Genomic DNA, 25,661 nt, shown 5'->3' on the forward strand with positions numbered 1-25,661 from the left:
TGGCACAAAAATAAAGCAGCGTGGAAAAACGGGCGAGGGGGCACGCCACGTTGTTAACACTCAAATGAAACAAAAAAAAAAAAAAAGGACCACCCGTGGGTAGCTCCGCGTACACCTATCTGTGTACCCATGTGGGCAGCCCAAACGAGGAGGAGCTTTCACCGCCCGGTTTGCGAAATGGCCGCAGCTAAGAAGCCGTCAGTCGCTGCCTATCGCCGCCAATCAACGAACGTGCACAAAGGCATATCTGCACATGTCGCTCGGGGATGACCCTAATAACGTGCCCTCCGCTTATAGGGCGATGTGCAGGAAAATAGGGGGGACCCAATGACGCGCGTCCTTCGCAACTATGCCAAACGTAGACATACGCCACTGAGAAGAAAAGAGCGCCGTCGCCACGACTTCCTTCGCGTCAGAGCTTTTTTGCGAACTCCTGCAGTTGATGCTTTATGGCCTCCATATTTTTTAACAAAGACTCAAATTCGGGTTTGTTCAAAAAAAGGATATTCTTGTTTTTGCAACATATGCATAGATTCGGCTCCACTTCCTTCACTCCTTTTACTCGGTTGAGGACAAACAGGGTACGTCCATACAGGCCCAGCTATGGAAGAGGGTGTGCCCCGTTGGGGAGAAAAAATGGAGTGTCAACGTGGTGAATTGGAAGGGGTAGGGAGAGACGGCTCCCCCTAATGGTTCCCCACTTGGGTGAAGCTGCATCTCCATCTCATCTAATGCACGACTGGGAAAACAAAAAAGACACATGGGATGGAGGGACATTCGTATCAGTGTAGGGCAACATGCGTATACATGTCACTCGCGTTCACTCCACCGCTCGTATGCCTCTCCATTTTCACACCCTTTCGCTCGGCACCTTTTCCTTTCCGTTGAACGCCCACATCACCTTACCTTCTCATCTTGGGTAATTCTTATCCTGTTTCTCGGGGGCCATCCAGCGTAAAAATGATACCCTTTCCTCTTCGTTTCCCTTTGAACAATTTCGCGAAATCTTTTTAGTGCGCTCTGAAGGCTGCTTTTCTCCTTCACATTTTTTAGCGCTTCGTAATTATCGTACACATCGGTTGTGGCTTCATTTCCGCTGCATTGAGCTGTGTTTCCCAGATTTTGCTCCCTTGTCGAGGCGAAGAATTTCTTTTTGGCAAATCCTAACAAGCAGAACGGCAACACATGCGGAGGGATATGAATAAACTAACCATGCATAGTGACCACCTAGTGTGTGACATTGCCCACTCATGTTCCTTTCTTCCGTGGGGAAGGCAAAATGAGTCAAGCGGTTTATTTCCCCCTGATTTGTTTATTGCGCATTACGTGTAGCTGTCCTACGTAGGAACTGAGCAGGAAACATCTTGGCGCGCTTTTGCCAGGTGGGTTAGCTCCTAGTGTTCCCACAATAGGATTTTCCACAAATCGAATGCGCAACTACAGCGCGGTCGAGCCCGTCGACTTCGAGTGGGTACACTTCCACCCCTTCTTGGCGACAAAAGGGGAAGGAAACGAAATGTGCACCATTCGGGGGGCTAAAAAAAAAAGAAGCAACATTGGGGGGTATAGTTCCTCCTTTTCTAAAATGTGGATTTATCTGGCGAAGGAGCGAGTATATCCCCTGCTAGCTCATCTGTTTGTCCTTTAGAAGCGGCCAAACTGTTCACCGTTACGTTACCATCATTTGGCAATTTTTTTTTTTTTCCAGTGAAACATCTGCCCCTGCGCAATTGCGTATTATATTTTTTGCTTCTTCAAATTGTTGACAGAAAAAAAAATAAAATAAAACAGATGGTATGCGGCCCAATCCGACTGGGGCTGCAATAAAAAAAGTACTTACGGCGGGATTTTTCTCCCTGTCACCCTACTGCTGACGCAGCTTGCACATTAAGGCGAATAATTTTACCCATTTTGGAGGTTAAACAAATCACGTTTTTATGTCAAAGGGGGAGGCAGAAAACAAATTTAAAAAAAAAGGCAAACGGCGTGTACACGCACATGCATAAGTATTTTATAAACACTTTTGCAAAGTTGTAAAAAAGTACACCGTAGAGATGGTTATCAAACAAGTGTGTGTGAAGGCTCAGTGGGGAAAAAAAAAAAAAAAAAATACACAAAAAATGACAGCAAAAAATGACAGCAAAAATGACAGCAAAAAATGACAGCAAAAATGACAGCAAAAAATGACAGCAAAAATGACAGCAAAAATGACAGCAAAAATGACAGCAAAAATGACAGCAAAAAAACAAATTTAACACATCAGGGGGGAATTCCTTTCTTTAAAAAAAATGTCATTATAACATTTCGTAATTTTCTTCCCTCTCAAATGCGTTCAGGTGGTACATGTACTCTTTGTTCTCCTCCAGGTTGATGCAAATCTCCGAGGTTGTTCCCTTCAGGTCGGTTATATCCTACAGAGGGGGGAATAAAAACGGGCGAAATGAGGTGAATGCATGGTAACTTGGGGACACTCCCACACGGCATAATTGAGACGCAGTCTTTATTGGCGTTATCCTTTTTTTTCAACCGGGCCGCTCCACCCCCGCGCCGCGTGAAGCTCACCTGCTCATTCTTCACAACGGTGTTCCTCAACGAGTTGGTAAACTCGTTATCCGCGTGCAGGAACTTCTGGAGGTTCTTTTTCTCCTGCACAAGGTTTTTTATATTTTTGTTAATTTTTTGCAGCTGACTGTCTATATTGAAGGAGTTAAAAAAATCCAAAATTTCCATCAACTTGAATTTATTAAATTCGTATTTATTGGAAAAAAAAACGGCGTTATTTTTTAACATAAAAAGTTTGTCCAGTATGTCCAATCGGAATAGCAGTCTCTGAATGATGCGCTGTGCTTTGGTTTTTATTTCGAGAAAATTATTTTTTATGATATACAAAATGAATAGAAGATTTTCATTATTCTTCTTAATATGTAATTTTCTTTTTTTAAGAATTTTTATATTTTTTTCCTGATCACTTAACGCCATTTTCACCTTCTCCAAGTTGTAAATTGGCACAATGCAAAAGTTATTTTTATCTGGATTTTTTTCCACCGCCTTGGCGTACTTACTTAATATTTCCTTCGAAATTAAATACTCATGTTTGTATATATGCGTGTTCCATATCAAATTGCAGAAGGAGCTGAGCAGCAGCGAGTTCATCACTCTGTTCTTCGACTCGCTCATTTCATCCTTCAGGTAAATGAAGTTCATCATGTACGGGTTCCTCTCAAACACGTACGTTTCGAGGTACGACTTGCACATGAATATTGTGCCAAGCTTCATCGAGATTTCCTCTAAGGGGGATGCAGGTAGGTAGGTGTGGATATACACACAGGGGGGAAAAACATACAAAGTGAGGAGAAGCATACAAAGAGTGGGCAAAATATGCCTCCCTGTGTGCAACTCATCATGGGAGATAATCACACGTTGAAGCAGGAGGGAGAGGCCTTCCCCACCGAGACATATGCAACACTTGGCAAACACGCATTCCACTTCTCTCTCATTATTTTACCACAAAGCTGCTCCGTCAGGGACTTCCTAATCTTTAGGGAGCTGTTAAAATTGAATTTATTTTCAAAGCTAAAGTTTCCATTTTGGCGCTCAATTTGCGAATTGTCCTTTTCGGAGTTTTTCTTCAACTCATCAGCCTTCCCGCTGTTACAGTTGCTGTTGCTTACCTGGTTGTTACTGCTGCCGACTTGGTTGTTACTGGCACTGCTGGCATTCTGATTGGGAGTGCCATTACTGGGGGGGTGCACTCTGGCAAAATTGTCTGCCTTGTTTTCGCCGGGAATCGCGCCCTTGTTTAACACCCCTGTGAACCCGCTTTGAGTCGATGTGCCTTCACCTGTCAATACGTTTGTTTGGTTACCAAAATTGTTAGCCGCACTGGGTGCGCTATTAAAAGTGCTGCCCAACCCAGCAGCCCTGTCATTCTGTATATTATTCGAAGAAACGGTTTGTGGTTGCGATCCCACGAAGTTATTCAACGGGTTGCTCACATTTGAACTGCTCACATTGTTAGGGGCAAAACCGCTAAATGTATTCATCTTTTTTGCTTTTTTTTTTTTTTACATAACTGCGTGTGGTTTGTTTTTTTTTTGGGGGGGGAGGCGATGCTTCGATATGTTCCTCTATCGCACACGTAAATATATGTATGTACGTAGCCGCGTACGGGTGGGTAGAAGGCAGAGACGAAGATATATACGTCCGTTTTACTCACCTTCGCAGAGGCTTTTCTCCCCTTTTAATTTTTCAAAATTGGGAGGTCATATTTCCCACGCATCGTTTGTACTCGAGCAAGCAGACTGCTGATGGAAGTTCGTTTTCGCCAGCGTGCATATATACATGCGCCTTTGCGTGCTTGCTAACGCGGGAAATGAAAGAGCATTATCACCGCCGTTCCACACAATCCTCCTATTTTTGAGGAACTCGCTATTGGGCCGAATGAACACGAATGGAAAAGCATCTCCTCGGCTCATGGAAGGGCGGACGGAGGCTGCTTAAACAAAAATGGAAAAAAAAAAAAAAAAAGGCTAACCTACGAAACGAAGGGAATTTTGCAGAATCGATGACATATAAAACGCAAACGCATGTACGTGTATTTAAGTACGTATAAGTTATATGCCTCTCGTATATTTATGTATACTCTTCTTTTCGATTAATCAGAAAATTTCCACCCCATTTTTGACAAAAAAGAAAATGTTAAAAAAGTGTTCTTTGAGAGGATGAATATATCTTAATTTTGCGAAAAATGTGACAAAAAAAATGAAATCGGAACTTCGCGGGAAAAATAAAAAAATGATTAAGGAGAAAAAACAAGCTGCGCAGGTGGGGTTAATTTTGTTAATTTCAGATTTGCCGATTTTGTTACGCGCAACGGGGAAGGGAAATGCGTATGGCGCGCATATAATATGAATGTATATGTATGTTTGTATGTTTATATTTTTTTTTTTTTTTTTTTTTCCTCTGGGAGGGACATCTTCCCATAATGTAAGAAACCACCGCTCATTTCGCAGCCTTGACTGAAGTACCGGTAAGGCTTAGCTTAGAGCTGCCACTCTGTTGTGTTGAGATATACCCTCGCGTATGTGTTGCCACTACGGAGGTAGGCGCATCCACAAAGGGAAAAAAAGAGGTGAATTATGTATAGTTGCATATGGTTGTATGTAGCCGTATGCACACGTCACGAATTATACAGGATGAGCATTTACCCCCCCCGTTCGTAAAAATGGGGGCCAGCTTAAACGTACGATGCGGAAAAATCCTAGACCGTCCCTCTTAAGAGAGGCTTAAATACCACGAGTGAAAATTCACCAAAATGGTTTTGTTTCAGCGTGTCGCAGTTAAGGGAATGTCGGCGGGTATAAAAAAAAAAACGCATATTTTAGCCAGTTTGAGAATTTTTTTTTTCTTTTCTTTGTCGCGCATTTTTAGCGTTACATTTGGTAAAGGAACACGCGGTGAGTTTCTCCGCACATGTGTGCCTGGCAGGAATTACTCCCCTGTATGGCGCAAACGGGACTTTTATATGAGACACGTCGAAATCACGTTGTTTCGCTTAAGTGGGGAATTTCCAATTCGCGTGAAATTCTTATGCAGAATGGGACTTTTCTTTTGCTTTTTAAAAACACCACTTCGTTATTATGGTGTGTGGGGAATAATGCTTTTTATTTTTCGCCACAATTGCACCTACACAATTGCGTGAAGTAAAAAGCAAATTAATTCGTTTCGATGAGGAAATTATTCTGTACTTAAGAAAGTGCTAATTTTTGTACACATAAAAAGGAAAAAAAAATATACCGCCTGATGCGTTATATGGCATCCCTAAATTGACCTTTTCGTTTGGCGCAAACGTCTAAAAAATGAGGAAGAGGTGTTGGAAAATACCGCTTAAAGATATTCTCTTCTTTTAATACGTTGAGAGGGGTCCCATTTAAAGGAGAAAAAAAAAAACAACAAAAACAGGTGAGGCCACTAACAAATGAGCAAATCTGTGTACAGAGGTGCACTTTACACACCGTTGCTTAAAAGCGTAACCACTCTTGTGGTGACCTTCCCCATTCTTGGCATTTTACTTTTTTGAAAAGCGCTTTGGCCAAACGGATGCATGTGTCCACAGGCAACTCCAATAAAGGGAAAAATGAGTGAGACGCGAAGGTGGGTACATATGGCTTAACGGCAAAATGACAGAATGGGAAAAAATTCAAACCAGTAATATGCCAAACGGGCAAACCGCAAATGTGCCCATGTTATTGTCTTTTTTGCTTTTTGAAAAATGTTGCATAAAAAAGGCTTTCGCGTGAGATTGCCGGAGGGGGGAAATGTTCATAAAAGGGAGTGAATTTCGAAATTTTTTTTTTTTTTTTTTTTTTTTTCGATTATTCATTGTTGTTTTGTGGCGAGCTAGCCAAAATGCTTTTTTTTTTTGGGGAGTCTTTTTTCACATTATCAGTTTTTAATTTTTTACTTTTTCATTTTTTACGTTTTAATTTTTTACGTTTTCATTTTTCAATTTTTTACGTTTCATTTTTAATTTTTCCCCCTTTTGCGGCATTACAGAAGCTGATTGCATGCAAAAAAAATGCATTCAAAATGGCGCGGCTGTTTTTGCTAAGCTTGAGGGAATTGAGTCGCTCATATGCTGAGAGACTTTTCCCCCCCTTTTAGCCATTTTTTTTCCGCAGCCGGCTTTGTTTTGTGTGTATATGTGTAGGTTTCTTCTTGTCTCTGCAGAGATCACCCATTTGTGCAGGCCTGTTCGGGTAGAAGTTTCGCGCGGCTGATTTGATCCTTCACGTTTGACGCATGATGCTGCGTGCAATTTTTTTTATTTTTACATGTACGCGCGGAATGCGCGCTTGTCTTTTTTCGAAGGAAGCATGCATGTGATTAAGTCTGTTTCTCGTCCGCACGAGCCATCTTACCAGCAGCAAAATTGAATGTGCGCGAGAGCATATTCCATTTGCAAGCTTACATATATGTTTGTACCCTTTGTGTTGTACGCATAAGTTTACCCTTCTTCTCGCATTTGTCGCAAATTCTGATCAAAAGGCAGCTTCATGTGAAGCTTAGTTACCATTTTACAACTGTCTGATTGGTTGTTTTTTTTTTTTTTTTTTTTTTTTTCCTGTTATATCTCATTTTTCATCACAAAAGGTTGACCCTTTTTTCTTACTTTAACATGATTATGTGAGAAGAAGAACAACAACAACAAAAAAAAACAAATAAAAAGCTCAATTTTAATAAGCTTTTTTTTTTAAACATGTAACTGTTGTGTGTTTATCAACTTGTTCCCTTTTTTTTTTTTTTAAAAACCCTTTTGCTTCTTTTGCTTCCTTTTTTTTGTTTTTTTTGGTATATATAATTTGTAAAAAGAACTATATTTGCCTTTGCTTGTCTTCATTTACATTTTTTTTTTTTTTTTCTCAAAAAATAAATGTGGAAATGTTAACACAACTTTAATTTAAGTGAATATCCAATTTAACTTTCGTCAGTTGCTAAATGTGAGATATTTGTACCCCCTGCCCAACCCACTTGGTGAAGACCTTCAAACTGAACCAAAATAATTTTGTTTTTCCCTTTTTTTTGCTTAACCGGAAGCTCTGCAAACACGCATTCGTGAAACGTGTAATAAGCATTTGCGTCTGCATAAGTATGTGTGTACATTTGCGTATGTTTGCGTACGTAAGTGTGTATACATGTCTGTGTGAGCGCGCGGTTTTCCTTATCGGCGGCCAGATACACTCCTTCGAGTGCGAGGCAGAAAAAAAACAAAATACTCAAACACACAAATATATACACGAATAAGTACCTGCACGCAAATACGTACCCCCCCTGACATGCTCGTTTGCCCCCCTTTTGTGCGTCTCCTTCCCACCACGCTGTTTATGCCCTATAAAGGATTCCCAGCACACGCCCCCCCCATCGTGGTGTTCCGTACTGCTCAACGAATCCGTTGCGTCGAAACGCCGCTTCGACGCGTCAGTGTGCCCAGAATATAGGCTTGCATATACGTATAGAGACACAACTTTTACAAACGGCCACAAAAACGAGCCAGAGCTCCCATTTTTTTTTTTATTACCCCTCTTCCAAAACCATGAAGCTACTTCAGAACAAAAGCTACCTGTTGGTGGTTTTCCTCCTGTACGTGAGTATATTCGCCAGAGGCGACGAAAAGGTTGTGGACGAAGTGAAGTATAGTGAGGAAGTATGTAACGAGAGCGTCGATTTATACCTCCTAGTTGACGGGTCTGGAAGTATTGGGTACCCGAATTGGATCACGAAGGTTATACCAATGCTCAACGGATTGATTAACAGCCTTAGCCTCTCAAGGGACACCATCAACTTGTATATGAATTTATTTGGAAACTACACAACTGAATTGATAAGGCTTGGCAGTGGCCAGTCTATAGACAAAAGACAAGCACTAAGTAAAGTTACAGAATTGAGAAAGACATACACACCTTACGGTACCACCAATATGACCGCTGCTCTGGATGAAGTGCAGAAGCATTTAAACGACCGAGTTAACAGAGAAAAAGCAATCCAACTGGTTATCCTAATGACTGATGGTGTACCCAACAGTAAATACAGAGCCTTGGAGGTAGCCAATAAATTAAAGCAAAGAAATGTGAGTTTGGCTGTTATAGGAGTTGGACAAGGCATAAACCACCAGTTCAATAGGCTAATAGCTGGGTGCCGCCCTCGTGAGCCAAACTGTAAATTTTATTCCTATGCTGACTGGAATGAGGCCGTAGCTCTCATCAAACCTTTTATTGCAAAGGTATGTACTGAAGTGGAAAGAGTTGCTAACTGTGGTCCCTGGGACCCATGGACTGCGTGCAGCGTTACTTGTGGAAGGGGAACCCACAGCAGGTCAAGACCATCGTTGCATGAAAAATGTACCACTCACATGGTTAGCGAATGTGAAGAGGGAGAATGCCCTGTGGAACCTGAGCCTCTGCCCGTACCTGCTCCTCTCCCAACTGTCCCAGAAGATGTCAACCCACGTGATACGGATGATGAGAATGAAAACCCCAATTTTAACAAAGGCCTAGATGTGCCTGATGAAGATGATGATGAAGTTCCACCTGCAAATGAAGGGGCGGATGGAAACCCAGTCGAAGAAAATGTCTTCCCACCAGCCGATGACTCTGTACCTGATGAGTCAAACGTCCTTCCATTACCCCCTGCAGTTCCTGGAGGTTCCTCTGAGGAATTCCCAGCAGATGTTCAGAATAACCCAGATAGCCCAGAAGAGTTACCAATGGAGCAGGAGGTGCCCCAAGACAACAACGTAAATGAACCAGAACGCTCAGACTCAAACGGATATGGAGTGAACGAAAAGGTCATTCCAAACCCACTTGATAACGAAAGAGACATGGCCAACAAGAACAAAACGGTTCATCCTGGTAGAAAAGACTCCGCTCGTGATAGGTACGCCAGACCACACGGAAGCACACACGTAAACAATAACAGAGCTAACGAAAATTCGGACATTCCCAATAATCCCGTCCCATCTGACTACGAACAGCCTGAGGATAAAGCGAAGAAGTCATCAAATAATGGCTACAAAATTGCAGGTGGAGTGATTGCCGGGTTGGCTCTGGTCGGCTGCGTTGGATTCGCGTACAATTTCGTAGCTGGCGGAGGCGCCGCAGGAATGGCCGGTGAGCCTGCGCCCTTCGATGAGGCGATGGCTGAGGATGAAAAAGACGTTGCGGAGGCGGACCAGTTCAAGCTGCCCGAGGATAACGACTGGAACTGATAGGAAGTTACTGGGACTGATAGGAAGTTACTGGAGATGATAGGAAGTTACTGGGCCTGATAGGAAGTTACTGGGACTGATAGGAAGTTACTGGGACTGATAGGAAGTTACTGGAACTGCTTGGAACTGCTTCTGATGAGTAAGGAGCCGGGCCGGAGTGCGCACGCAGTGTGCTTGAAGGCCCGCGCACCCAACTGAAAACGCAATTTTTAAATAGCTGCACTTATAAAATTAAGAGGATGTTCTTCCCAAACTAATCGCTTTTTTATTCCGCTCGACCCACCCCACCGTTTGTTTCGCCACTTCATGAGTCACGTTTGTATGCTTCACCTTTCATTTGCTTCATTCGTTTGCACCTTGTACGCTTTTGTACCTTACACTCTTTTACACTATTTTTTTTTTTTTTTTCCTTTTTTTGGCGACTCCTCGCCGCCACATTTTCCCCCTTCTTTTTTAACCCCTTTTTGATGAAAACTTACCACGTTTGTGTTACATAATACGGTCATAATTTGTGCTACTTTTTAAAATGCCTCTTCGTTGGGAAAAAATGAAGAAAAAGCAAATCGACAAAAAACAAAAAAACAAAAAAAGTGCGACGCGAAGTAGGAAAAAAAAAACGACACATAAAATGGGTATTATTTATTGGGGGCTCAAAGGGGGGAGCAGTTCCCCATGTGTAAGCGGACAAATGAACACTCCAATTCAGCCACGCTCGGATTACCAGTCCGTTTTGCTCACATATGTTCGCGAACGAGTTGGCCGTGTGGAGTGCTACACAGGGGGGGAGGGCACATCCTTGCGGAGTTTGTTTGTACCCCCCATTTTATGCGCAAAAAATGGCATCAAAAACGAACTGCGGGATTTTCAAAAAATCGTCGACGATGGACCGCTCCGCTTCTGCGCCACTGTGGTCCCCCGCGGAAGGGTCCGAAATGCCTAACTTCTCGTAGAGACATTTGGCAAACTGGTATTCCTGAATCTGAAAGTTGGTGTTCACATCCTCGTTGGCAATTTCTCTGTTGTAAAAGTCGAGGTAATAACGTTTTAGCTTCCCCATGAGTTCTTCAAATTCTGCCCTCTCCGGTGCGCTCAGGATGTTGTCCACGCGTCTGCTCACGCTTCCATCCGGATTTATCCTCCCATCAGTAGTCATCCTCCCATCCGCATTCGTCCTTCCACCCGCATCCATCCTCCCATCCGCATTCGTCCTTCCACCCGCATCCATCCTCCCATCCGCATCCATCCTCCCCTCCTTCACTCTGCAGTAAAAATAAAACCTATGCCTCTTCTTCAAGTCGTTGTTAAAATTAATTTTATTTTTCAACACGTAGATTTCGTTTTGCGCCTCCTCCTCCTCGCGCGTTAAAGGACGCCCGCTTTGCACCCAGCTCTTCTTGGGCGCATACAATTCGAGTAACTCGCTTTTGCTCAGCTTCACCTCCATGTTGGGGTTAATTAGCTTTGCATATCTCACGTTCAGATCTTCAATCTCGTCTGCAAGGGCTCCTCTGTCAGGCTTCCCCACCTGTGTGCTCCCAAAAAGTGAACGATAAAATTTGGACCGAAGTAGTAGCATTTCTTCCGCTTGATGCTCCCCTGGGTTATACAAAACGAAGGCGTCCTCCTCACCGCTGTCTACATCAATGCTGAGGCTACTGTATGGGATTATGCAACGGTCTTCGCTTTGTCTGCTCTTCCTGTCGAGCAGCATGCCGTGACCCTTCTTTTCGTTTCGCCGTGCTGAACTTGGGTATACATTTTCTAGGGAGCTATCCGAATAGTCTTCATAATCCGTCTGCCCAAACGTTTGCCTCCTCCCTGTTGCTGTCATTTCGATCTGTGCGTGTTTGGCGATTGACCCCTCATCGTGGATGCCCCTTCGGTGCAGTAAAAGGAAATCCTTCCGCAGGCGATCAAATTCGCGCTTCTTCACTTGGTCAATACTGTTTTGGTTCTTTTTATAAAAGGCCCCTTCGAAGTTATTCTTTGGCTTATATATCTCTTTAATTAACTTTTCAAACGCCTTCTGTTCTTCCATTTTGATGGAAATGAGGCGATTTCGAGAAGATAAAATGTTTATATAGGCATTTTCGCTCCTCTCCTTTGTGTGCGTTTGTTCTTCTATCTTGTGTCTAATTTGTTCGAAAATTTTTGGCAGTTTGGGGCCTATCGGATTTCGCCTTTTGGAAGAGTCCCCTTTGAGGATAACATCGTGGTTGGACTCTGCGCAGTTCTTCCCACCCTGTGCGTTTGGCTCTTCATCAGGGGGGGGAGTAACATGTGTAGGAGTGCCCCTCGATGCGAGGCAATCCTGTTTAGCAATCGTTTCGGCGCCGCTCCCCTTAGGTACATCTTCCTCTATATACTTGTTTGCCACTTTCATGTCTATTCCGATGGGAATGCCATCAATATAATTGTTGTTTCTTAGCAGGGCGTAGGACACACTCTCGTTGAAAAAGCTAAACCGGAGGTCATCATCTGCGTAATTGGCCTTATCATCAAAGTGCGCACTGGTAATTATATCCTCATATATGCTATCCTCCTCATCGATGTAGTCATATAACCCTTTTTTGGTTACATCTTCTTTCCGTTTGTACCTGCTGGATAGGTAATTGCAGGGCTTGAATTCGTCCTCTGCCTCTGCCTGCTGCTTTTCCTTCCTCCTTTTACTGCTTTCGCGCTTCTCCCTCTTCTTCCTTTCCTCCGCTAGCAAATTTCTGTAGTACACATAAAAGTCGTGCTCATCGTAGTGGCTGTGCTTCCTCTTTTTGCGAAACTCCCTCCTCACTTCACTCACGTCGTGGTTGGTCAGTTTCGTGCCCAGGAAATCGGACATTGTTACGCATTCTTCCGCTTCGGGGAAGGAGGTGTAGTTCGCATGATGTGGATTTTCACACCGCTTGAGGGGGGATAAAACAACCTGCCAGGCGCATCCCCCAATAGGGGAAGAAAAAAAAAAAAAAAAAAACACCCTTTTTAAAGAGTAAACGGAGGAGCACTGCTCGTAAAAGGGAGTTATCCACTCTGTTTGACCATCCCAATGGGGGAATTATTTCTCCTAAATGATCAATTTTTTGCTGGGCCTTCCCATTTGGCCCAAATAGGCTTGGCTCTCTTTCTACACAAAAGGTTAGCGGCAATTTTGCGCTACATTGCAGTGCATTTCAATACACCGCTCATGCGCGCGTTGCCGCGAAATTGGGTCCCTTTTTTTTTTTTTTTTTTTCTCTCTCAAATCGGTGGATATCCCCACTTGGTTTAAAAGTACCAACTGTTTAAAGAAAATTGTCGGGCAGCTCGCATACAATCGAGGCATCCTCACCTTACGTAGGAAACAGAAGGGGCACTCTGCCTGGTCTCGAAATTACATCACGTTTGAAATTAAGAAAACTTTGCGCGTAGCTGTGGGATGTATGCATATGCACATAGGTGTACGCGTGGGTATATCTGCTAGCGTACCCGCCATTTGGCTGCCGCTTTGCATGGTTCTTTGCTCGGCGGTTAAACAATAATGTGTAAGACGAGCTAAACGTGAGCACGTGAGCACGTGACCGTTGGTGAAAAGGGTGCCACCGCTGGAAGGGGGAAATTAAAATGGAGGGGGGAACCAGCAACAAAGATAAGCTGTTCTTTAAGTTATATGAATATATAAACAAGCTAGATAACTCTGCAGGTGATGATGTTAGCTTGGAGAAGGAGGGGAGGAAGAATGTCCTATACATTAGTAAAAAGGCAAAGGGGAAGAAAAGGTCGGGTGGTGGGGAAGTGACCCAGGCGGAGGTGAAGGGAGAGGGCAGGGGGGCTCATTCTTTGCAGGCCGCGGGGAGGGCCAAACGTAGGGAGAGTAAAATAAAAGCTCGAAGCTGTGTGGCAGCTGGTGCTGAGGGAAGTGGCCCACTAGGGGGGGAAAGCGGCGAGGACAGCGGTGAGGATAGCGGTGAGGACGGCGGTAGCTACACCATCAGTTGTAGCAGCAGTTACAGCAGTCGGGGGGACGAAACCGCGGCCCCCACCGCGCCACGGGATTGCCCTCTCAAAGCGGAAAAGGATGACCGGGGTGGCGGAGTGAATGGCCCCTCATACGAGCACATCCACCCAAAAAAGAAAGTAGACGAAAAGACCAAAAAGAAGGGGCGCACCAGGGAGAGCATTACCAACCCGAGGAGCGACCCCCTAAGCGAAGTACAAAACTACTACGTCATTTCCAAGATGAACAGAAAAATGGAAGAACACAAAAGCGTGGGCGAAGTCAAAATGATATGCAGCCAGGGGAGCTCCAACCTGCTAGCGATGATCCAAAAAATCGATCACATCATCAGTGCATATGAAAAGATTAGGGACGAATTAGATAAGCTGGAGACGAAGAAGCAATTCATTTACGACACATTTTACTCAATTTTTTTGAACTACTATTCCAGGTATGAAGAAGTGAAAGTGATCAAGGGGAACAAGCGAAGGGTAGAACGCCACTTGAAATTTTACACCAACGTAGAGCGGTTCGAGAAGGTACTCAGCCACATGGAGAAAAACGAATATGCCTACTTCATTGACATGTATAATAATTCTTTGCAGAAAAGTGGAGGGAAGGAATCCTCGGCGGTGGTGCTTGAGGGGGATGAGCAGAGTGATTATGGTGAGAGCGAGACGGACTCGGGGGATGAAGATGGAGAGGTGCCCATGGACAATTGGGTCGCGGAGGATACACAAAACGGGGTAGCTTCATACGGAACGGAAGGGGGGGACACACACAGTGAGGAGAACAACGCGGAGGATGAAGGGAGCCACGAAATTGATAACTACTTACTTAGTGATTGGGAGAAGGAGGAAGAGGTGAGCTTCCCTGTCGGAGGATATGCCGCCCAGAGGGGGCAGCATCACGATGAAGGTGCACTTCAAAGGGGCGCGCTTAATGGTGAGGGCGAGGCGGAGCGCGCTGCGTTGTACGAACAGGAAGAGGTAGAGGCAACCGCGGAAGTTGCGACAAAACGGGTGAGTTGCCAATCGGGAAGGAGTAACAAGCTCGGAGTACAGCAGCCCAGCGGAGGGCTTGGCCCAATGGGGGGCAACCCCGTGGAGGGGCAACTGCGCGGTCGTATATGGTGGGCGAAAAGGAAGCAAAGGAGGAGCTCCGCGGGGCGCATCTCCAATGGGGTAGCAACGGGTGGCGGACACAACGGAGGGCCCCGCCGCGGTAGAGCCAACCGGGGGAGCGAGAAGAACGAAATCTATCACATGCTGCAGTTCTCCGAAGAGGCCATAAAGTTCTTCAAGAAGAATGGCACCTATTTGCACGCCAAGGCGAAGCTGGCCAAGTACCAGGCCATCATAAGGCGCATTTTGAAGTACATCATTAATCTGTTCAGGGACGTTCTAAACAACGCGGAGTTGAATATGCCTGGTGGGAGAGGGGGGGAGAGTTTACCCCTGTATGGTAAAGATTCGAATGTACCGAGGGAGTTAAGCTGTAAGGGGAAGTGGTGGGAGGGCAGTACCCTGGGCGGAGACAACCCCATATGGGGCAAGCATCCCCCAACTGATCCGTCTTCCAATTCTGTGTGCGAAAAAAGGCTACCCGGAGAAGACAGCCATGTGGATAGTGTCAAATTTGACCAAATGAAGGACCCCCCTGAAGGCATAACTGATGAGACAGGCGAACAGAAGGATAAGCCGCCGCACGAGGAAGCCAATTCGACGGAGATGCCAAACCTCCTCTCCGCAGAGGAACAAATGGAGGAGAGTCAAATGTACAGAAATATAAACATGATCTACTTCAGCAAGTACATAAACGAAGTGGAGTACTATAGGAAGTTCAAAATAAAATGCAGCTGCATGCGAGATGTGATACACTTCATTTATGAAAAATCCGTGGAGGATGAAAATGACCTCTACACAGAGGAATACAACCAGCTGGAGAATTTCTACGTGAGCACAAGGGTAAAAATACTCAACAGCAATGTGCTAAGCAGTAATGTGTTGAGCAATTTTGAATACCTTCTGAAGAAGGACATTTGCAAGTATATAAAAAATGTGTGCCTCTTGGCAATGTACGTTTCTAAGTTAGAGGTGGACCTGTACAAACACATTTTCAATAATAAAGTTACCAATTCGGTCAGCATCATTCTGAACAGCATCGGGGTGTGTATCTTCGACTGCCTTCACGATTGCATCCTCCAACTTAACAACATTCAATTGATTAGGAAGATCATCCGAATAATTTACGTGGACGTTATAGACACGTATAGTGATAATTCGTATAGGATCATTTGTGATTACTTAAAAAATATTTGCAAAATTCTGAAGGAGAAGCTACTCTACGTGATAGAGATGTATATCTCCTACTACACCAAAAATACGACTGCCCATTTGCCCTATGTGTGCTTCTACCCTCTGAGGAAAAAATTCATCAACATGGTGAACAACTTTCTGTATGATGAGTATCTCCTCACGTGTGATGCGCAGGTTGGGGAGTGCCCTGTGGGAACTGCACACGTGGCATCGGCGGAGGGGGGGCCAAACGCACAGGCGAGCGGGCAGGCGAACGGTCAGGCGAATATGTTGCACTCCTCCGCGGGGAGTAACCCTCCCATGGGGAAGGACCCACCGGGGGGGGGTAAACGCGAGCTGATGCGCAGCTGTGACAATAGCGAGGAGGGAAATCCTTGGGGTGGGGCCGCCCAGAAGGTGGATGACCCATCCATGGAGAGCACAAGCAGCCAGGAGAGCCGGGCCAGCCGGGACAGCCTAACCAGCAGGGGGCACTCGCATCCGAGCGAGTGCAACAGGAAGGTGCTGAGCGAGAAGAATGTGTACAAGCCGTTTTCCTTCCACCGCTGGGAATTTAATAAGGACACCAAACTGGGCCTGCGCGGTATAGACCTGAACATCATTGGTACCATCCTAATTTTGAAAACGATACTTTTTATAATCGACGAAGAGACGCTGCTGGAGCTGTTCAGGGAGTGCCTGGAAAATAGCTTCAACTCTATAAGCTCCATTTATAAGGACCACTTGAAAAGTCACCCTCAGGACATGTTTAATGGTTCTCTTTATTTAATCAAAAATTTGAGTCTTTTACTCTATTTGTTTTACAAAGTTACGAAGGACCGCGAGTTTGCCCGCTTCTATCTGCACAGCGGTTTGACCGAGCAGCTCCTCTTTGGGGCCTCTCCAAAGGAGTGGACCATGGAGAGCCAGACGGGCGGCGGGAAAAGGGAGAGCGACAAAGGGGGGGCCGAAAATGAGAACTCCATTTTGTGCTTCTTCAAAAGGGTGTACAACATGTCTTCGCAGAACGGCGTGCAGAACAGAATCCTGGCCGCCTTCAACGAGGCCGTTTACAACTTCACCGTGGCGACAGTGTCGAGGGGTACGCGCGGAGTGGCAGCGGTGTGGAGCGGCGGTGCGGAGCAGCGATGAGGAGCAGCGGCGCGAATAGCAACTCGAAGTAGCAGCTCTCAGTAGCTGCGCGAGTGCATGTACTTATTCGCCCCTAAACACACATGTGACTACCTCCATCTCAGCGAAAGAGACAACCTTCCATCTGCGTGTGCACTTTCTTTCCCTCCCCCCCTTCTCCTACAGTTTGTTCCCCCTTGATTAAAATCCTCTCGATGGAATACAAAGAAGGTGCGCTCGAAAAGGAGGAAGAAATTAAAAAAATGACTCACGATTTTTTGAACGCCAAAAGGAGTCGCCAACCAGATTTGGAACTCGCAGGGGATAAAATGGACTTCTCCTTTTTGCGCGAAATAAACTTCCACTTGTTAAAGGAATTCGCAGAGAAGGTTACCAACGAGCGGGGGGAAGAAGCACCCAAGTGCTCCAACCTCGATGACCTGAAAAAGAGCCTCCAGTCGTTTAAGCAAAATGTTTGTAACCTATTTCCGAGGATATATTTTTACGTGAAGTTATTTATTTGCTCCAATACGGACAAGCCAGACGAGAATGACTTTTTCCCCGGACTGTTTTCCCACATCGTGGGTCTCCTGACGTATAGAATAATGGGCCTGCTCAGGTGAGTGCAGTCTCCTCATTTGCGCGCCAGCGGGTGTGGAGGGCTCCCCAGCGTTGGCACTCTGCGTAACTTCGCAACTGTGTAACTTCGCACCTTTGCACCTTCTCACTTCCACCTTCACAACTGCGTAACTTCCCACCCCCCGTAGCGAGGTGTACCTCGTGCTAAGGCTCAAGTATGCGCACCAAGTGGAAGCCATATTCGAAGAGAACTACGTCAACGACATTTTGCTCTTCCTGAATTCGAGCGAGCGGTACGCCTGCTCCTTTGCGGACGTCCACCAGTACTTGGACGCAAACAAGAATTACAACATCTGGGGGGAGTAATTTTTTTCAAAAGGGAGTTCGCGGGGCCATCGAAGTGGCGATATATACCATTCAGCAGGACAAAAAAAAAGAAAAGAAAAAGACTCAAATGGGGAGAAAAAATTCCACACAAAAAGGGGCGTAACGGGGGGGATAAAATGGAGGAGCACTCTCAGAAAGTCTCACGCCATCGCGTTTGCGACGTAGGCAAGTCAGGCGCCCTCCTCGACGGGATAATCAATAAAGTAAATCCCCCGGTCGGACGAAAAAATAATTTTGTTATTCTTGTGGCGTATGAAGTAGGACCACTTGAAGTAGAAGAGCCCAGCGGGGAGCTGCACACATTTGTAAAATATAAAAGTGGATAAATTAAAAATGAAGATTTCATTTTCCACCAAAATGAAAAGCAAATTTTCCACCGATTTGTAGATATCCAAAATTTTTTTTTTTAATTTTTTAATTCTGTACATATCCACCGCTTTTTTAAAATCAAAAATGATTAACCTCCTCCCATTTTTTGCAACAATAATTTTTTCATCATCCAAAAATTTCCCATGACTTATAAACTTGGAAGAAAAATCGACGCAAAAAATTAATTCGTGTTCACATTTCTGTGCATTTATATTTATTTGTAAAACTCGAATGTGGCATTTCCCGAAATTGTTTTTGTAGCATAAGAGATAATTCACATTAAAGTCAAAAATTACAATATTTTTTAAAAAATTTTTATAAAAATAACTCGTGCAATTATTTTTAATGTCGTATATGAACAGACTCTTGGAGTTATTAAAGAGAATGAGGTTTTCAAAGTAAATCACTTGCTTGTTGTTTGCCACTTCTACGTTCATTTTTTTTACAAACTGGTAGGTCCTTATGCAAAAAACATCTATGCAGCTCTCGTAATATACGTACGCGTAATTCTTGTCTATGTAAATCGACTTGATGCTGTTGTTCCTGAACATGCACAGGATGTGATACTTCTCGAGCACTTCGATGGTGCCGTTGCTGCTTTTGCGGCTGAATCCTACTGCGGGGTTGCTCATTGCGCTCGTGCCCACCCCGATGCTGTCGCTTCTGTCATTTTCAATCCCATTTTGATTATCTCTGCAGGAGTCCTCCAATGAGTTACGCTGGGGGGTGTCACTTGCGGACTTGCTGCTCAACTCCGTGGAGTCGTTCTTTTCAGAGTCCCCCCTCTTCGGCTTCGCTTCGAGGAGGGACACATCTGTGTTGACCCCCTTGTTTTCCTTCCGCGTGATTCTGAACAGGCACACTTTCCCGGTCAGGGAGCCTACGGTGGGGGGGGCAAAAGGGGTGAGGAAAAAGGGGTGAAGAAAAGAGGTGAAGAAAAGGGGTGAGGCGATGAACGGGCAGATTATCATCACAGCAATGGACGGGCGCATACCCCGGACTGCCTTAACACACACCACGAGCGCCCCCGCGCCAAGCGCGCAACGTACCGGTGCAAATATAATTGTCATCCGTGTACAGAACAACTATGGGGTCCGACAGCAGCGTCTGGATGCAGTTGTGCAGGACGATCCTTTGGCTTTTCCTCCCCCTCTGGTCGTCTCTCCTTCCCTTAAAACTAAAGCAGATGTTGTGTTTCCCATTGAAGCATTGGTTCATCACCTTGCTTTCGTTACTCATTTTCTTTTTTTTCTTTTGCATGAAGTTACAGCTTTGGCGAGGAGGTTACGTCCCACATTTTGGGCTCACTCATTTGGGAAGAGGCGCGATAAGGGGGGGGCGCCTAAACGGGAAGGGAAAAAAAAAAAAAAAAAAAAGAAAGAACGAACTAACCGACGAACGAACGAACGAACGAACGAACGCGTTGGCTTTCCCTCTATAAGTGCTTTCTTCTTCGAATAGGGGGCGATAACTCGGGTGACTTCAAAACTGTATGTGCTAAGGTGACGAAGCCACGAATTTGTCCCACGAAAAAAAAGAAAAGAAAAAAACTGCCACTTTTGCTAGGCGGGCGAAGGGGTAAATTATAAAATCGTGTCAATTGATGTTCGCCATGTTTTGCTTTTCAAAATGGACGACACGGAGGTGCCACTTCGCAATTTCAAGTGGAAAAAAAGAGAAAAAAGGAGAAAAAAACAAAAAAAAAAAAAAAAACATTGTGATATAATGCCAACGCGGGGGAGGGTGGGGAAAAATAACAGCAGATATATTATATTAAAAAGGAGTGGCGGGGGGGAGAAATAAAAAGAAGTCAAAGTGGGAAGCTAAAAATTGGAAGCCAACATAAGTGCAGATAAAAAATTGCAAAGTAAAAATGACGATGGTAAAAAAGAGGGTGAACGTTTGATTCTCCACCGCCATTCTCTTGACCCTTTAAAAATGCCATTCACCTTAAACCGCTTCTTCGTGGAACACTTCGAGTGCAACGCTAACCCGTTGCTCAACAAGGTGGTGCAGATTGCCTTAACCCAACCGATTGAGCATAAGTCCCACAAAGGAAATAGCCCCCCTCCCATGGGCACATAAGCTGTATACACCTCTTCAACCGCAGGAGGTATACTCCCCCACTGGTCAAACGCCATAATAACATAACAACGGAGGGAGTAGTTAAAGTGCCCTTCCACGATAGACATACATACTGACTTCAAAAACTGTGATGGAACGATCTAAAGGTCCTGCAGGAGGTTGGCGTCCTTTTCGTCCTCTTCGTCTTTTATGAAAGGCTCCAACAGATAGGAGGTGAAGTCTATCGAGTTAGCCTTTTCGTTTAACCCCTTGTCGTATTTCCAGAAGCTGTATAAGGTTAAGTTGATCAGGTGCGTCTCGGAGTGCTGCAGATTCGGGATGTAGATGTGGGAGGAATGCACATTTTGCTCCTCCAGGTGCCTGATGATTTTCTCCGTCCGGCAGTGCTTGATGTCTTCGACGTAGCCTGGGGGGGGGGGCGGCACAACAGGAAATGTGCGCAGCGGTGTGAAGCGATTTTAAGGGGGCAGAAAAAAGCGGCATGCGTAGCAGCCCTCGCCAAGTTGGCATCAGTTGGCATTATCTCCAATAGCTTGCACCGTTCGCAACTGCGCCGAGGGGCCATACGGAGAGCACCCCCCCGCGAGGGAGGCGACCTTACCGGCCACCTTGGACATGTACTTGAAGTAGCTCTTCTGCCCCACCGTTTCTATCGGGGTGACCTTCGAAAACACCTTCTGGTCGATGAACATGAAGCAAATCTCGAAGAAGTAGGGGGAGGGGAGCTCAAAGAGCTCACTCTGCTTTTTGTACTCCTCCTCCTTTATGTTTATGAAGTTCTTTATGTAGAACCAGAAGGGGAACTCCACGTCGACGTAGGTGAAGGACGAGAGGGTGATGGCCAGGTAAATGGGCATCCACTGCCTCTCGCCGGCCTTCATTTCTCGGATGTCGAATCCCTGCGCGGGGGGGGAGCGGCGGAGGGGCATACACCATGAAGAGGCATACGCTGTAATGAGGCATACAATCACACCTCTGCTACGCCGCTACTACGCCGCTACTACGCCGCTACTACACCGCTGCTACACCGCTGCTACACCGCTACACCGCTACACCGCCGCGGTAGGGCTAACCTCCACGAAGGCCGTGGGGAGGGGGGGGATGTCCACGAGGGCCTTGACCACGACGAGCTCGCCCAGCGCCCGGTCGTACAGAGACATGTTGACGGCGTCATTCAAAAACAGCTTCGCATACTGTATGTTATTGTAGTGATAAGCAGAGTTGAGTTTCAGCGGCAGGTACTCAATATCAATGTCCTCATTTATGAGTGTCCTGTTCAGTATGGTGGGCCTACTAATGTCAATGCTATCAATATAAATCTTTTCATCGTTGAAGGACAAATCGTTTTCCCCTACGTCTACGTTGTCCAGGTAGGAATACACATTGTGAATATTCTCCCTACTATTATAGTCTGTATTTTTTTTTGACCTCACATACACCCCATTGTTTAATACATACTCGTAGAGATTATTTGGCATGGGGATACCTTCCGCGTAGGAAGTTAACGTCGTTAAAATTTTATAAAACCTATCATATATAGATTTGAAAGTAACAATTTGGATCTCCTTTTTGTAATTATCCTCCTCTGTACTGTCATTTTCGTATTTGTAGATGGTATTTTCTATCCTGTCTAGTAACGACTCGCCAACCATTTTGGCATTTTCATCCATTTTGATATTTTTGTTCCCATATATCAACTGATTTCGCAGATACTGGAGGTAGTAGAAGGACACACAAGCTTCCACCTTTTTTAATGGCAACGGGGGGAAGTCAACAAGGACTATATTTTCTATATTTTTATTTGCATTATTGTCTTTACTGCGCGAGTTTTTATTCACTTGGTAGTTATTGTACGTGTCTTCCTCGTTGTGTGCTCTTCGGGGGTTTTTCCTGTTATAGTTGAAAAGTTTTTTCTTTCCTTCATTTTGGCCTTCTTCCTTGCCTGCGCCGGTGGACGCCCTTTTCTTCGTTTTGTTTTTTTTTATAAAAATGTTGAACACGTCATCCATGTTGAGGGGGCTGCACAGAGGGGGTGGAAATAGGGGGGTGAAAAGAGGGGGGGTATGGTCTGGTGAATACTCTGATGAATGGTCAAACCGTCCATCAAAGTAGTAACACATAGAAGAAATGGCCCCCCCTAACCGCACTCTTCCCCCAGCATGAGTTCTCCTTACGATAGAGTAATCTCAAACTTTTCTCTCCATCTGTAGGACTACTGCGACGAACACGGGGTTATCTTCACTCCATCAATAGAATCCCCTCCGTGCATCTGCAAACTACCTCTAACTTGTATAACCTGCTAAATGAATAGCTCGGGGAAAACCTCTTCTTGGGCAGTTTCAAAATATACCTTAAGTAGCTAAAATAGGAGGGAGGGACGAACTGAGGTGTGCTGCCTAACGCATAGATGATGGGTAACTTGAGCAATTTGGGAACTTCTACGGGAAGTAAGAAGAAGAGAGGTTCCCCCCCGTTTGGACGAACTTAAGAAGCAAAGCGGATTTGCCTATTTGTAAAACGTGTCCTCATATGTGCCCTGGACGCACACTCGTCTACCCGGGTAGATTTCCCTGCGCATGTGCCAACGGGTGAGCATTCACGGCATGTTTCCCCAAGTGGCAATGATCAAACGGTACTGCTAAATGTGGCGTCTCTTTTTCGCCATGCCTCTCAGTATTTGCGGCGTAATACGCATGTGCGGATTACCCACGCGGGGGTCATAACGGTCAAGCGAGGACCATGTCTAGACAGAAGAGAAGGGGATTATACCGCGTCAAAGTGCACTCCTTATTGCACTCGTGTGCGTTTTTTTTTTTTTTTTTTGACTTCACTTTTGAAGGGATCTCATCTCGTTCCTCTCACTCTCTTGTGTGTAGAGGCGGTCCTTTTTTTTCCCATTCCACGGAGTCATGCGATTCGTGCAAAAGGACATGTTGAGAGAAAAAAATTCCCACCATTGTGAGCACGTTTGTATACACCTTTTAACAGTTAAAAGGGAATGGAGTCGAATTGTTTTTCTCCTGCGGTTGATTTGTCATATTAACTACACAGTCAAAAATGCTATTCCCCATTTGGGGGAGCTGCCTTTCCCTTAACACAGAGAGGGGTCTCCAATTGTGCGCCTTTTCTTCATAGCAAACAGGGGAAAAAAAAAAAAAATGCGCGCCAATATTTCGTGCCCCATTAGCAACATAACCAGTGGTGCTTATGTTCGAGACGCCTCTTTGTGAATGGCAAATTGGTAGGCACGTTTATATGTACATAAATGTACATGGCTGCGTAAATCCCCTGCGAGAGAGCCACTTTAAGGGGGGTGGCAATCTACCACCATTTTGACTCGCCAAAAAAAAGGAGAAAATCATTTCAGGTGCGTGTCCAAATGGCCAAGCGTAACGTTGTTTATACATTTTTTTTAAATTATTTTTTAGCGTCTTTATTTGCGCGATTGCAAGTTTGCGAACAAACTGGGAAAGCGAAAGAATGGTCATTTTATTTTTATTTTATTATTTTATTTTTTTAATCGTCAAATTAGCTTTCTGTCTGTCTGTCGCTATTCTGCCCATATGTGTAGGTTTATACTCCCGCTGGGGATTATAAAAAGTGCTCTATTCATTTGAGGAGTTCTTTTTCTTCCCCATAGCTGCATATAAAGGGGCATATATACGCATGTTCAGGCCTTCCTTTTGCTTTTCGTCCATTCTGCAATTTTGCAGATTTAGCTTTGCCCGATGTGTGCCAAAGTTGCACATTAAGTGACGCGCAAGGGTGTTTGAAGTGTGGAAAAAAAAAGAAAAAAGAAAAAAAAAATTGACATGGCATAGCGGAAATGATTTTAAATTGTTTCTCCTTCCAACTGGGGGGATTTTTACAAAAGAAACGTAGCCACCCAAAAGGTGAGATAAAATTTTAATTTGCGCAAATTTTCAGTGGAGGAAAAAAAAAATTAAAAAGTTGTCCAACAGGTGATCTCCATATTATAACATTAAAACGTTCGTATAATACTATGCAATTATATTTTTTTTGTGGCATGCCCCCGGTAACAGATTAGTGCTATTTTTTATTTTTCCCCCCCTTCCATTAAAGATTTGGCCACGCATATAAACAGCTTATCCGTTTTCTTTGTCCCTTATACTACTTTCTTAACGTTGCATGAAGTTCACCTTAAGAGCGGCAGAATATAAAAGTTGTAACTTTTGCCAAATGATAAAATGCGAACGAAAAGCGAGTAGTACCGCCTTCCCCCACTTTTGCCCTCCATTTGGGTAAAAAATTTTGAAAAAAAAAATTCACTAAATTGGAGGAGGCCCCTACGGTGCTGCTACGAGAGAAGCAATTTTTTTTTTTTTTTTCACCTCGCAGGCTCTCCGCATAGGTTAGTTTTTTTTTTTTTTGCCCAGATTTTTTTATCCTCAGAATTTTTGCCTTCCGCACGTTTTGGAAGTTGCGAGGGTTGGATTGAGTTTTTTTTTTTTCGATAAGTGTTATGGGAAAGGAGTAGAACAAAATTGGGGGGCAGGACCATCGAGGGTCTAATGTGAACAAATTCGGACGTGCGTTGTACAGCGTCTTTTTTTTCATCCTACGCGTGAGAGTAAACGCAAAAGTAAAGCGGCGGCAGGGGGGCAAAAAAAAATCCACCTTTCCTCCCCTGCCGAATGGTGCAAATTTTATTCAGTCTAACAGTTGTTAAAATTTGTGCCCGCGCGTAATTTTTGAACATTGTTGTTAAGAGGAAAGGATTTTTTTTTTTTTTTTTACTTTGTTCACAAATCGACAGAGGGGCAGTGCATCCATGCAACAACTGTTAGCCCCTTCCATTCGTCGGAAAAAAAAAAGAAATAAAAAAAAAAAAAAAAAAAAAAAATTGTACCAAATTTGTTCTTCTAAACATTCATTAAAGAAAGAATAGCACGTAACGCAGGCGTTCGCCGAGTGCATGAGCGCTTTTGTAGAGAGATGTATGACGCATGCAGTTTAGGACAAATAATTACATTCCGCCTGCGCATGTGCGGGTAAGAATACGTATGCTTCTTAAAGTAGCATTTTTTTGGGGCCCATTTGTGTTTCTAATTTTGGCAAAGAG

General features: G+C 44.6%; 6 protein-coding genes across 6 annotated transcripts, besides 5 other annotated features; 2 read left to right on the top strand and 4 right to left on the bottom strand.

The window, feature by feature from the left end:
- Window positions 1-1,497: 1,497 nt before the first annotated feature.
- Window positions 1,498-4,866, bottom strand: PVX_082740 (hypothetical protein, conserved). The gene is made up of 3 exons (XM_001614098.1): window positions 3,672-4,866; window positions 2,563-3,287; window positions 1,498-2,411 (listed from the first exon to the last, which is right to left on the bottom strand). Exons 2-3 carry the CDS (start codon window positions 3,274-3,276, stop codon window positions 2,295-2,297), a joined length of 831 nt encoding a protein of 276 aa, XP_001614148.1. The 5' UTR covers window positions 3,277-3,287; window positions 3,672-4,866; the 3' UTR covers window positions 1,498-2,294.
- Window positions 1,667-1,711: a microsatellite.
- A 3,226-nt stretch (window positions 4,867-8,092) lies between the features above and the next one.
- PVX_082735 (sporozoite surface protein 2) lies at window positions 8,093-9,763 on the top strand (the record flags this gene model as incomplete). The annotated part of the gene is made up of 1 exon (XM_001614097.1): window positions 8,093-9,763. One exon carries the CDS (start codon window positions 8,093-8,095, stop codon window positions 9,761-9,763), a length of 1,671 nt encoding a protein of 556 aa, XP_001614147.1.
- Window positions 9,760-9,786: a microsatellite.
- An 800-nt stretch (window positions 9,787-10,586) lies between these two features.
- PVX_082730 (hypothetical protein, conserved) lies at window positions 10,587-12,599 on the bottom strand (the record flags this gene model as incomplete). Its single annotated transcript, XM_001614096.1, has 1 exon — window positions 10,587-12,599. The coding sequence occupies one exon, from the start codon at window positions 12,597-12,599 to the stop codon at window positions 10,587-10,589; it is 2,013 nt and encodes a 670-aa protein (XP_001614146.1).
- Window positions 12,600-12,943: 344 nt separating this feature from the next.
- Window positions 12,944-12,998: a microsatellite.
- A 359-nt stretch (window positions 12,999-13,357) lies between these two features.
- On the top strand, window positions 13,358-18,103 carry PVX_082725 (hypothetical protein, conserved; the record flags this gene model as incomplete). The annotated part of the gene is made up of 3 exons (XM_001614095.1): window positions 13,358-17,129; window positions 17,345-17,777; window positions 17,926-18,103. 3 exons carry the CDS (start codon window positions 13,358-13,360, stop codon window positions 18,101-18,103), a joined length of 4,383 nt encoding a protein of 1,460 aa, XP_001614145.1.
- Window positions 18,104-18,294: 191 nt separating this feature from the next.
- On the bottom strand, window positions 18,295-19,732 carry PVX_082720 (hypothetical protein, conserved; the record flags this gene model as incomplete). The annotated part of the gene is made up of 2 exons (XM_001614094.1): window positions 18,295-19,373; window positions 19,543-19,732. 2 exons carry the CDS (start codon window positions 19,730-19,732, stop codon window positions 18,295-18,297), a joined length of 1,269 nt encoding a protein of 422 aa, XP_001614144.1.
- Window positions 18,303-18,370: a microsatellite.
- A 986-nt stretch (window positions 19,733-20,718) lies between the features above and the next one.
- PVX_082715 (hypothetical protein, conserved) lies at window positions 20,719-22,587 on the bottom strand (the record flags this gene model as incomplete). The annotated part of the gene is made up of 3 exons (XM_001614093.1): window positions 20,719-20,984; window positions 21,180-21,477; window positions 21,652-22,587. 3 exons carry the CDS (start codon window positions 22,585-22,587, stop codon window positions 20,719-20,721), a joined length of 1,500 nt encoding a protein of 499 aa, XP_001614143.1.
- Window positions 21,012-21,042: a microsatellite.
- Window positions 22,588-25,661: the final 3,074 nt, after the last annotated feature.

This window comes from Plasmodium vivax, chromosome 12 (genome assembly GCF_000002415.2).
Source record: "Plasmodium vivax chromosome 12, whole genome shotgun sequence".
NCBI classification, from domain to species: Eukaryota; Apicomplexa; class Aconoidasida; order Haemosporida; family Plasmodiidae; genus Plasmodium; species Plasmodium vivax.

Excerpts from the sequence above, each read along its gene's own strand:
- PVX_082740 (XM_001614098.1), bottom strand. The coding sequence starts at position 3,276 with ATGAAGCTTGGCACAATATTCATGTGCAAGTCGTACCTCGAAACGTAC. Across the intron at positions 2,412-2,562 it reads CCGTTGTGAAGAATGAGCAG|GATATAACCGACCTGAAGGG; the intron begins GTGAGCTTCACG and ends CCCCCTCTGTAG.